General features: G+C 46.7%; 1 protein-coding gene across 2 annotated transcripts in view; it reads right to left on the bottom strand.

Annotated features, from left to right (window-relative positions):
• Positions 1-3,995: 3,995 nt before the first annotated feature.
• The window catches only part of PAQR8 (progestin and adipoQ receptor family member 8), a 37,726-nt gene continuing 28,929 nt past the window's right edge, over positions 3,996-12,792 (bottom strand). For both annotated transcript variants that reach the window (XM_060163081.1, XM_060163080.1), the window contains one exon: positions 3,996-8,974. In XM_060163081.1, the coding sequence (XP_060019064.1) occupies positions 7,891-8,955 (1,065 nt within the window). In that variant the 5' untranslated portion in view covers positions 8,956-8,974 and the 3' untranslated portion in view covers positions 3,996-7,890. The remainder of the gene's footprint in view (positions 8,975-12,792) is intronic.

Raw genomic sequence — 12,792 nt, 5'->3', positions numbered from 1 at the left:
GAGGACTATGGTATTTTTAACAGGTTCTGAAGGCAAAGAAGGCTTCATGGGAGAAGCATAGGGAAATGATGTGAGGAGAATCGGTGGTTCTTCGAGCTGCCTGGAGTCCTTGGAGGTCATCCAGGTGGTTACAGATGGCCTCTGAGACTAATGTGACGGCCTCTGAGACTAACGTGATGGCCTCTGAGACTAATGTGACCAGGTGTGTGTTGGAGTCCAGCACAAAGTATATTTAAGAATCTCACCATTGGCATCACATCAACGGTCACAGCCTAGGGAATGTTCTTGGCCAAAGTGTCTAGAAATGAACCAAAAACTGCCTCTTTCGGTTTATTTCATTTATCAGAGGAAAAAAAAAATCCTCATTACATTTCCGTTTCACTCTACAGTTTTTCCAGTTCACCCAATTGGTAAAGGTCTGAGTTTCTGTGAGATTCTATTACTTAATAGCAGGTAGTTTGGGGGAAATTTATTTAATCTACCAGTTTCCTCATTTATAAAGTGGGAGCAGTAACAGTACCTACCTCCCAAGGATTACATGAGGGTTAAAGGAAAGAATCTAAGCAAACAGCTCAGTGAAGGACTTGGCAAGGAGTGAGCACGAAATAATGTACACTGTTCATGTTGTTATTATTCCTGGTTTGCAGGTTCTGCCCTGGATGTTTCACTGCATTTCTGCCTGGAGGATTACCCAGAGCGCAAACCTGGGTCAGTAGGACTTAAGGAAGCATTCAAAGCCTGTCTGGGAAGTGGAGGTCAGCGTTCTGTGAGTTTAAAAAATGCTCCGAGAATTTGGGAACAATCGTGAGCACGAGACTGTGTCCACAGGAATGCAACCTATAGGGCTAAGCCCACAAGGAGAATAACTTAATGATAACCTGGTTTCGGGTAGATGGCAGGCAACAGAATTTGCTCTACATTCTGCCAGCAAAGGTCATGTGCAATAAGTAATTAGTCCACATAGATAAATGGCTACCCTGCAGTTTTCTTGGGCAGGATTCTTCCCCAGCATTCCCCATCCTGAAGTTACAGTAAAAGCCGAGTCCTTACAAGGATCTCACCATCTGTCCTCACCTCTGTCTGACTCCTCGACCCCTCTCGACCCCTCTCTGTTCAGGCAGGCTCTGGCCTCAGGGCCCTTGCAATCCTTCCCTCTTCCCTGGGGGAGAAACACACACACACACACCTCTTTCTGTAGTCTCCCCTGATTCTGGTTAAAGTTGCACACTCACTCCATCCCTCTGTTGCTTTCTGTTTCTCCTTGGCACCAACACCTTCTAACACCTTAACTCTCTGATGTATTTCTTTGGTTTGTCATTTTTTTTTTTGGCCGCGCAGCTTGTGGGATCTTAGTTCCCCCACCAGGGATTGAACCCGTGCCCCTTCGCAGTGAAGGCACAGAATCCTAACCACAGGACTGCCAGGGAAGTCCCGGTTTGTTGTTTATCTTGCCCTCACCCCCCACTGCTGAGGGTAAGGCTCTGTCAGGGCTGGGATTTGTTTTGTCCATGGCTATATCCCTGGTGCCTAGAACATGCACTGGCACCTGTGGACTCAGTGTTTGTGGAGTGTGGGGCTGGATTCACACAGAGTTCTTTCAACTCGAGATAATGTATCATTGGCTTTGTTTCATGAGCCCCTGTCCCAGCCACAGCATCAGCAAATTACCTTCGTAAATGTCAGAAGGGAGTGTCATGTGACTGTAAACTGAGCCAGACTGTTGACTGATTTTTTTTTGTACTTTACAGAATCAAAGTATTAGGTTGCCTAAAAATTCCTAACTTCTGGCTTTTCAGGAAGCTTTATATCACATTGCTAATTTACGTATTGACAACATTTTGACATGGGCTTATTCTTACTCTGAAGGGACTCATTTTAGTGATGTGTTCATGAATTATCCTTTTTCTCCATTTTTTAGCATTTTCTTTAATAAGCCTTTATTACTTGGAAATGAGAAATAACCAACGACTTTCGAGGGGGCCTTCCTACTAATGTGTGCAAAACTCTTTTATGAGGCAGAGAAACATTACGCGGGCCTTTCACTGTTGTGGCCTCTCCCGTTGCAGAGCGCAGGCTTAGCGGCCATGGCTCACGGGCCCAGCCGCTCCGCGGCATGTGGGATCCTCCCAGGCTGGGGCACGAACCTGCGTCCCCTGCATTAGCAGGCGGACTCCCAACTACTGCGCCACCAGGGAAGCCCCAAGAGAAACATTTTTAAAGTCATTGTCACTTGTCAGAATCCCTGGGAGAGCCAATCGTTTGAAGAATTGACAATCCCAGTGAAAGAGCAGACGGCAGGGTTGTATCATCTTGGCGAGATTATCAATACTTGGTTTCTCTTCCCAGGATTCAAAGGTATTTTCAAGAAGCCATGACCGGAGAGTGAGATTTGACTTTAAAATCTAGGCCACTGAGGGCCTACAGCCAATGGAACTTTCTGGCTTCTGAGGAGACCATGAGATGCAGAGAATGCTTTATTTGATATCCAAGGACATCCACGATGTACTTCTTAACCCCCAAAGAAGTGGTATGACCCTGGCTATTCATGAGGTGTTTAGGAACAAAAGTTAAAATGAGATTAGGTAAAGTATACACAATGCGTTAAAAAGTGCTTTACACACTGCAAAGGGCTCTGCAAATATTTGGTGTTGACGTTCCGATTTAGCTGACCCCTGAATTTATCTGAAGGAAAAAGGACTTTGAGTTTAAACATTCCTAGTTGTGTGACTTTGAAGCAATCGTTCTACTTTCTCAGTGTGTTTGCCGGTTTAATGGCGCTCTTTTTGGTTTTACCTCATATGACTCTTTAGGAAAGCAAATGGTTGTGGAAATGTTTGGGGACGCACAGTGCTCTATATAACCTGAGCTCTTATTCTGGAGCCTTTGAATTGGCCAAGGCCTCCTAGAGTCTAAAATACAGTGCATAATTTCCTACGAGAATCATGTTGGTAAGAAGTGCGCTTACCTTATAAATATGCTCCCAAAGTTAATATCTAAATGAATTTTCTCTTTAATGCAATGATTTTCCTTCTATATTAAATATTTCTAAAAAAATTCCATAAGGGATAAGGTAGATTTTTTTTTTTCCCCAAAGGAGGCAGCCAGGGTGTAGCATGCTGTTTCCAACTTACCAAATCAGGAACTTGCACTGAGGTTGGAACCCTACATCCCTTTCCCTAAAGGATGGGCTTTATGGGAAGTCTATACAACTTGTGGAAATATAGGGCTTCTCTCTGTGTCTGGCTGTGTCAAGGATTCCCCAGGACTGGATTAAATCAAATAGAGGGCAGGAGGATGGGCTGGGGAGGCAGCAGGAGTATCAAGAAAGGTTGAGGTGACTCTAAGGTGACAGCCTTGCTGGAGTGGGAAGTGTTTCCAGCCTCTGGAGGGGAAAGGAGAGAGCTCAATCCTTTAGAAAAGGGGCTGGCCCAAAGCAGGTCCCAGCCTCCCGTGGGTTTGGCAGGCCATCTGACCTTCAGGCTGTGACTGGAACCAAGTCCTGGAGTGGGGCCCCCGTCATGGCCCAAGGTGGGAAGACACTGGTCCTCCGTTAGCATGGAGGGTCCCAGTTTTTTACCCTCACTGTGGTATCTCCAGAGCCAACATGGAGTCTGCCACCAAGAGATGCTCATAATCAGTAACTGAATCAGTAACTGAAAAGTGGTTAAACTATTAGCAGTGACAACAGAAGTATTTGCAAACTGCCCAGGGTCCCTACTGGTGATAAAAAGCATTTGGGCGAGAGGGGTATCCATAATTCTATCAGTGAAACCTCTAGCCAGAGAATGCTGTTTTCTTCCTGTTATGGTGATAGTGGAATCACCTTTTCCACAGCTATTTAAATCTAATAGTTAAGGCCACAGAATCCTTTGGTTGACAGGTGCCACATTTCACAACCATAGTACCTGTTATGGTATAACAATACTATAGTTCATAAGTTTTAGGTTTCAAAAAATACAGTCTATCAATTCAAAAGTTCGGAATATTTAACACTATTGTCCATGAGATTAAAATATTTATTCAATTAGACTGAAAATCCTTAGAGAAATCAACTCCATAGCTTTTGGGGAGGGGGCCCAATTTGATCTACTCACAAGTGGGGATTTGGGGGAGGGGGAGAATATTTTGGGATTTGGGGTACGGAGATTTTTTTCAAAGCTTTTATACTTTCCTACTTCTAGGTGGCTATGAAGTGTCCTGATCTCCTTCTGGTAACGTTTGTCTAGATAAAACCTTTTTTTAAGATAGGCCTTGTCAAAGACACAAGGTAGCTGTTGAGAGTAAAATAATGCATTTACAAAATCTGTTAAATGGTCATTTGTGTAAGTAGATTTATATAAACAGAAAATAGTTCTATTTTTTCTTTGCCAAGCAATCGAGCAAAACCCTAGGAACAACAAAATGAGGCGGCGGCCTTGGGGACAATGGCCATGCCTTCTCTGAGTAAGACATAAGCACCACCTGGAGGGCCCATTTGAAACTACAGCGTGGCAACTGAAGAACCTAATGTTTGCAAGCATCAGGGTACAACTGGTGAACAGGTGGGCAACAGAGGCAGGAAAGAACTACCTCCATTCCATGGCTTGAGCGCCTACTATTTCAAGCTTCCAGTAGAGGACTGAGAATAGTGTTACTGAGTGAGGTACTTTCAGCCAAGGTGGGAGATGAAACCCTAACATCTGAAGAGTTTTAACATTAGCTCCCTAGTAAATATAGGTCAGGAAGTGCTTGCAAGAGGGAAACAAACAGGCAAATAGGTCCCCAGTTCGCTGCATCCTGTTATTCCCTCTCTCTACCCTGAGTAGGGGGCCACATACAATACGCATTGTATTCCCAAGACGTAAATGACTAATAGTTTGGTTTAGTTTTTTTCCCAGAGGCATTTACATTTTAATAGGTTGAAAACCTTAGTAAAAAAGAGCAATGACAGCAGAATTTCCAATAGACGTCAACTTTTGGCTTTGGTGGAATAAGAAGAACCATCCCCTTTATCAAATACTTATTATTCCTTTTAAACAAACTAGGTCTCTTCCTTACTGATTCAATCGTTTGAATGAAAATGTTTTAAAAGGAGTATTTAACCCCTCAAGAGTCTGAGTATTTAAAAATGCCTGCATCTCCTGTTTCTCTATTTCTCATGAGATACTGGAATTTCTAACCAGATAGTAGTCCCTCAACTCTTCTCAAATATCTCTGGTAAAAAAATTTTTTTTAAATTTCCAGTACTTGAGGGACCAATACTTGGGTAAATTAAAATCAAAATGTTATGAATTTTATGTTCATATCTAAGAGTTTAGTGTCTCTCTATACGTATCTTGTCACAGACCAATAAGTGTGCAGACTGGCACTGGGCTGCGGATGGCGTTGGAAGATCACTGCTATACCTTGTATTTTCTCCCTTAAAAAATACCTGCATTTGGCCTAAAGATCTCTGCCCACCATGGCCACCACGGTTACATGCAAAAGCTTGCCTTACATCTTCCTTCCAATTTTTAAAAGAAGATAGTCTCTGAATCCATAATTACAGACATTTCAGACACTTTCTCATCTCCATTTAAACTGACCCTCGGGCTTCCCTGGTGGCGCAGTGGTTGAGAGTCCGCCTGCCGATGCAGGGGACACGGGTTCGTGCCCTGGTCCGGGAAGATCCCACATGCCACGGAGCGGCTGGGCCCGTGAGCCATGGCCACTGAGCCTGTGCGTCTGGAGCCTGTGCTCCGCAACGGGAGAGGCCACAACAGTGAGGGGCCCGCATACCGCAAAAAAAAACCCAAAAAAAACACTGACCCTCTACTTGCAGCGTTGTGTGACACAACTTTCCATTCCCTTGTTCATCAGTTCAGCCGGTTTGGTGTTGCTCACTTTATTGGTGGTGAATTTGGCCTGGATGCCAGAAGCTCGTGTAAGACACTTGGGTAGCACAGAAGTTCAGGTATTTGAGGATTCCCAGGAGAAATCCATCTAGGAAAACAACATAACTGACAAGACATATGCTTGCTTTTTTTTTTTTTTTTTTGGCCACCCCATGGCATGCAGAATCTTAGTTCCCCGGCCAGGGATCGAACCCGCACCCCCTGCAGTGGAAGCGGGGAGTCTTAACCGCTGGACTGCCAGGGAAGTCCCAACATACGCTTTCTTGATATAAAGATTACAGGAAAGGCTCAGTTGAATTTTTCCCTCCAAAATATAGGTTGAAAGAGTCTTCTGATGGATAAGCAATTCTGATATTCATAAGTTTTTTCATCCATGGTTTGGAAGGCAATTAATTCTTTTTTTCTTATCCCTATAACCCCAAACTGAAAATTCCACAAGGCCATGTATTAAGTGTATTAAGTTCGTACATTTCCATTTATAAGGCACAAACCCTACACATCTCTCAAGAGAAAGGAAGAAAACAAAGATATGAAGACAACAAAGTAATCTAGGAAGAGAGGAGGTTCATCAAACTGGAATGAAAACCCACCTCCCTTTTTAGTAAACAGACCTTATATTGATAGGAAATACAGCCTCTGGGGAGGGTTCCAATGCAGCCCCCTTCACTGGATCAGTGCAGAAGGCAGTCCTCAGGGGGGCTGCGTGGCCAGAACACATCAACTGCAAGCCTCCCTCACCCCATAGAAGCTGCTGGGCAGCTATGTCCTGAACAGAACATTCTGCCTACAGGGTGCCCAGTTCACCATCCTCACCCAAAGGAGCCTTCAGGGACCAATCCACCATGAATGCACACATGTGCCTGTCCTGAGGCTTGATTAATTTAAGCTGCTCTAAGCTGAGGTACAACTGCCTCCCCGAGGACCCTGAACCAGGGTAGTTATGCGGGTCCTTCGTGGGGCAGCATCTATTTAAGAGGCTGGACCTTGAGTTCCTCTTGAAATAATCAGATCCCTAGTGGGACTCTCAGAACCAATTCACTCTACCAGGGGCTTTTTGAACATGCTGGTCAAAATCTGGAGAAGATGCTCTGGAGAAAGCTCCAGATCTTCTGGCATGTAAAGCAGCCCTAACAGATCTCAAGTAATCCTGCAATGCACAGGTATAAACCAGAAGGGTCCCATGACACCAAACGGTATCCATGCTTGCTGGCTGGACCTCCTGATGGCTCTTGGCACTGTATTTTCTACTACCGTTTCCATTAGTATTATATGACAGTAAGTTTCCTGAATGTCCACATGGATCCAAGCATTTCCTGGAAGTATGACTGCTTCATCGTCCTCTCATCATCATGCAAGGTACAGATGGGAGTGAACAGCACTTGGGAGAAAACAGCCAGGCAGACATCATCCTGAGAAAAGGGTCGGTGCTAGAGTGGGCCAGAGAAGGGACTGGAAGTGAGACGAACCGAGTAATTCACGAGGTCTGAGGGTTTTACGGAATCTTCTTGAAGATTCTGACTTCTCCACCCAGGACGATCTGAAATCCAAATGAAATCGGGTCCTTGGGTCAATGTACCCAATTACCAAAGACCAGCATCACAGAAGAATGCTCATTTCAATACAGTGTGGTCCAGCCACCTCCTAACTTCCCCAGTCCAGTTGGATTATCCCTTTACACCAGGCCTTGCCCCTGGCGGCCACAGTCGGAATTCTACTAAATTTTCAGGCATGAAGATGGTTCTTAATTCAGTGTCCGATGAATCTTAGCCAAGGTCCCTTCCCTTCCTGTGTCTCGTAAGGCTACAGCCCAGAGGATAAAGGGATACTTTCATTCACAACAATAACAGCAAAACTCTTGGACCCTTGGGCTTCCTAAGGCCATAGCCACAGCCACCCTTGGAAATATGTACTCATTTAAAAGCCTGCTCTAAAAAACAAAAAGTCAACTCCTACTGCTGATTCAAGTTTTCCCCAAATCATATCAGGCCAACTCCACACCGCACCCCACCTGCCGGCCTCAAGAATCTTTTTTGGTCAGTCTGGCCTTGATTTTTTGCCTCAAGAAGGCTGCAGTGGCTGCACTGCAGGTGACCAAGAAGAAGAAGGAGAGGCAGGCCATGTAGATGGACAGGGGGCTGTGGCGTTGCAGGAAGATCTCCTGTCGCCCCCTGTAGTCTAGGAGGATGGCCTCCAGCTGGGACAGTGTGCAGACAGACAGAAAGGCGTGGAAGATCTGGTGCCCGTGGCCCACGATGTCACAGGAACCCGGGAAGTACTTCTCTGGAACCGGGCAGGAGAAGAAGTAGGCACTGACCAGGAAGAAGACAATCTGCAGGGAGTGGTACCAGACCGCCTGCTCCTGGCAGCCAGACAGGTGGCACAGAACCACGCGATGTGCCACGGGGCTGATGTCCAGGATGAAGGCCAGCCCCGCCGGCACCACCTGACAGATCTTCCTCATGACTGGGTAAGGCCTGCGGTACCGGTACTTAGCGTAGCAGCAGCCGGCGCAAGATAGCCAGCCACAGAAGGCGGCTGCGGGCAGGAAGAAAAGCCAGAAGTGCTCGTACCAGGCCTGGTCGGAGGTGTAGAAGAAGTGGACCAGGGCACTGCCGTACTGGTAAACGCTCACGCCCACGTAGTCCACAAAGTAGAAGGTGTAGTGGGAGAGCTCGGACTTGGACTGCAGCAGGTGGGCCAGGAGGCTGAAGGTGAGGTAAGTGATGGAGGACAGGACGTAGAGGAGCAGGGGCAGGGCGTGGGCAGAGGTCCACGGCAGGCCCTCGGCCTCCACAAAGGCCCAGAACCGCAAGAGGACGGCCAGAGCCGCCAGCAAGTGGGTCCAGACGTTGACCACCTCGTTGTGTTTCTGGAAGAGGCTGAAGAAGTAGTAACGCCACTCGTGGCCAGTGGGGCGGTACCCAGCATGGATGTAGGGCTCCCGGAAGAGCTGGGGCACGTCGGTCTCCAGGACGGTGCCGGGCATCTTGGGCAGCCCATCCTCCAAAATCTTGGGCAGGCGGCGCAGATGCTGTCCACTCACAGACAGGGTGCTCAGACGCTCCAGGATGGCAGTCGTCATGGCTACACGGGGATGCAACCTACAGGAAACAGAGTAAAATGGGCAAAGATGCGGTGAGGGGCTGCTAAGCAAAGACAGCAAGGGAACTATGGGTTTGCTAGTGCAGCTGGGGAGGCGGGACTGCAGACAACTTCTTTGAGCCTCCTTTTTTTTTTTTCGTATGTAGAATAATAGAGTCGGACCAAGATCGCTTACTGCTCTGACATTCTGACTTTGTCTCTACTGCTCACTACAGAGTGAGGCAAAGTCACATCTTGTAAAATGGGGATGTCAACCACCCCATTTTAATGACATCTAGAAGGTAAGTGAGGGTACCTTTAAAGCTTTCGAGTTTGCTAGATGACATTAAAATGTAACCCTCAGGCCTTCCCTGGTGGCGCAGTGGCTAAGAATCTGCCTGCCAATGCAGGGGACACGGGATCAAGCCCTGGTACGGGAAGATCCCACATGCTGCAAAGCAACTAAGCCCGTACGCCACAACTACTGAGCCTGCGGTCCAGGGCACATGAGCCACAACTACTGAGCCCACGTGACACAACTACTGAAACCCATGTGCCTAGAGCCCATGCTCTGCAACAAGAGAAGCCACTGCAATAAGAAGCCTGCACACCACAATGAAAGAGTAGCCCCCGCTCGCCGCAAGTAGAGAAAGCCTGTGCGCAGCAATGAAGAACCGACATGGCCAAAAATAAATAAATTAATTAATTATTTTTTAAAAATCACAGTGGGGCTTCCCTGGTGGTGCAGTGGTTGAGAATCTGCCTGCCAATGCAGGGGACACGGGTTCGAGCCCTGGTCTGGGAGGATCCCACATGCCGCGGAGCAACTAGGCCTGTGTGCCACAACTACTGAGTCTGCGCGTCTGGAGCCTGTGCTCTGCAACAAGAGAGGCCGCGATAGTGAGAGGCCCGTGCACCGCGATGAAGAGTGGCCCCAGCTTGCCACAACTAGAGAAAGCCCTCGCACAGAAACGAAGACCCAACACAGCAAAAATAAATTAATTAATTAATAAACTCCTACCGCCAAGGTAAAAAAAAATCACAGTGAGCTACCAACACAAACTCACTAAAAATCGCTCAAATAAAAAAAAATGTAATCATCAGTACAAAAGTTTTTTTTTTTTTTAAGGAATGGTATAGCAAGAGACACTGTTCCATTTTATTTATAACAGTAAGAAATTGGAAAGAACTTCCTTGTCCAACAATAGGAAACTGGTTTTAAAAAATCATAGAACCATAATTTAAGCCGTAAAACAGAATTGTGAGCAAACAATAGAAATATGCTGTGAATGTATTTAATGACATGAAAAGATCTAGCTGTATATTCATTGTCTATTATCCCAATGTCTTCCTAGTGGAACCTAGTAGTTTTCTCTCTTCAAATCTCCTATACTTCTTCATCCATCCTCACTCAGCCTAACCTTCTTCCTATTTTATTGAGAAAATGCAATCGATCAGAAGAGACTTCTGCAATCTACTACCACAACATTTACCCACCAGCCAGCATTTCTGTCACATATGCTCCTCCCCTGTTTCAATGGCTGGAACCATCTTGGTGAAGACCAACCCTTCATTTAGACATTATATTCTGTCCCTTGGCGCCATCCATTGTAGAGTTGCACATCATTGTAATGACACAAGAGGGCGCTTTAAAGGAGGGATCTTGTAAACCACTCCAAATCAAGTCTCAAATAGTCTTGAACTAGCAAAGACAAAAGCACTCTTCATCCATACAAAGCTTTTTAATGTATTTTATTTAGTACGAAGTATTATATCGAAATACAAAAATTATCAATGTTGATATTAGTAATGAGAGCCTACATTTCTTGAGCACCTAATCTTAAATTACCCACTAATTTCACTGGGAACTTGAAAATCTGAGATAAGCAATAGTTACTTGAACCTCAAGGTCAAATGAGTCATCAATCAGGTTGGTAAAAACCAAGGCATATTCTGAGAAATCTTTTTTTTATAATTAATTAATTAATTTTTGGCTGTGTTGGGTCTTCGTTGCTGCACGCAGGCTTTCTCTAGTTGTGGCGAGCGGGGGCTACTCTTCGTTGTGGTGCATGGGCTTCTCATTGCAGTGGCTGCTCTTGTTGCGGAGCACGGGCTCTAGGTATTCAGGCTTCAGTAGTTGTGGCACACGGGCTCAGTAGTTGTGGCTCATGGGCTCTGGAGCGCAGGCTCAGCAGTTGTGGTGCACGGGCTTAGTTGCTCCACTGCATGTGGGATCTTCCCGGACCAGGGCTCAAACCTGTGTCCCCTGCATTGGCAGGTGGATTCCTAACCACTGTGCCACCAGGAAAGCCCTATCCTGAGAAATCTTAAGAGCTGAACAAAATTAACATGTAGCCTAAATTTAATGAAATCTAATTGCAAAGACTGTGTGTGTTTTTTTTTTTTTAAATTATGCTCTGGAAAGCAAGTGGTTTTGGACTTGCCTCTCCTGAGAACCCAAATCTGTATGCAACAAATTTCAGCCCTCACAAATGTTTAACTTGGGCTTCCCTGGTGGCGCAGGGGTTGAGAATCCGCCAAGGACATGGCAGAAGTGTCTGTGTGAGAGGTACCAGAGGCAGAAAAGGGGGCCGATGGTGGAACCCTGGGGACAGACGCCACAGTTGACAGGGTGATGGAAGAAGAAAGCAGAGGCGGGACCACAGAGGGCGGTGTCACTTAAGCCAGGAGAGGAGGTACCGGTCTATAGCATGAGTCCCCCGAGCTCAGGTGACATAAGGATTGAACAAGAAAAAACTCCAGGGATGGGGCCTCCCTGGTGGCACAGTGGTTGAGAGTCCGCCTGCCGATGCAGGGGACACGGGGTTCGTGCCCCGGTCCGGGAAGATCCCACATGCCGCGGAGCGGCGGGGCCCGTGAGCCATGGCCGCTGAGCCTGCGCGTCCGGAGCCTGTGCTCCGCAACGGGAGAGGCCACAGCAGTGAGAAGCCCGCGTACCGCAAAAAACAAAACAAAACAAAAAAACCCTCCACGGATGAGAAACCTCCCCTCTTTCTTCTGCAACATCAAACCTAAACTCACGCCACCCGCCGCACTCACTTCCTCTGTCTTCCGCAGCGGCCCCTCTGCTCGTGGGCCCCCAGAGGCCGTAGCATCCTGGGTCGTGTTCTGCCCCTTTCCTGGAAGGCCCGCCCCTCACCCCTTCACATGTGTAAGTCCTATCCTCCCAGGAGCAGCTCTGCTCCGTTGAGGCCTGTTTGTATTTCTCTCCACTTAACACTCCGTTACGTGCGGTCTGGTGGTGGCTGTTGATTCGTGAAGTTTGACTCTTCTTGTGAGCGGCTTGAGGTAGGTGGTCTTATTTTATTCTTCCTTTGTGGCCTTGGTAGCCTGGAATATTGTTGAGCAGACAGTCCTTGCTCTGAAAAAGCTCTATGGTTGATCCACATTCTTTTTTTTTTAATTATTAATTTATTAATTTATTTTTGGCTGTGTTGGGTCTTAGTTGCTGCACGCAGGCTTTCTCTTCAGCCAGGCCCTGTTATCACAGGATCCCCAAATACATGCCTCCAGCCAGATCTTTCCTGAGTTTGGATTCAAATATCCAGCAGCTCTGGTTTTGTCCAACTGAATATCCCACGGGCATTTCAAACTCAACCTCTTCAGCCTCCTCCTTCAGCCCAGACTTGACCTGTCCCTACCTCTGATCAGTCATGGAGGCCTGTTGATTTTATCTCAACGTTTCTGGAATCCACTTGTCCTTTCCATTTCTACCGCTCCCCCTTGATTTGGGCCTTCAAGATGAACTTGTGTTGATGAGGAAAACAGCGGTCTCATAACTGACCTTTCTTCCTCAAGAGATGGTTCCCCCACCTCA

The sequence above is a fragment of the Lagenorhynchus albirostris genome, chromosome 10, assembly GCF_949774975.1.
Source record: "Lagenorhynchus albirostris chromosome 10, mLagAlb1.1, whole genome shotgun sequence".
NCBI lineage: Eukaryota > Metazoa > Chordata > Mammalia > Artiodactyla > Delphinidae > Lagenorhynchus > Lagenorhynchus albirostris.
The sequence above is the reverse complement of the archived record's forward strand: the minus strand, read 5'-3'. Positions and strand labels throughout refer to the sequence as shown.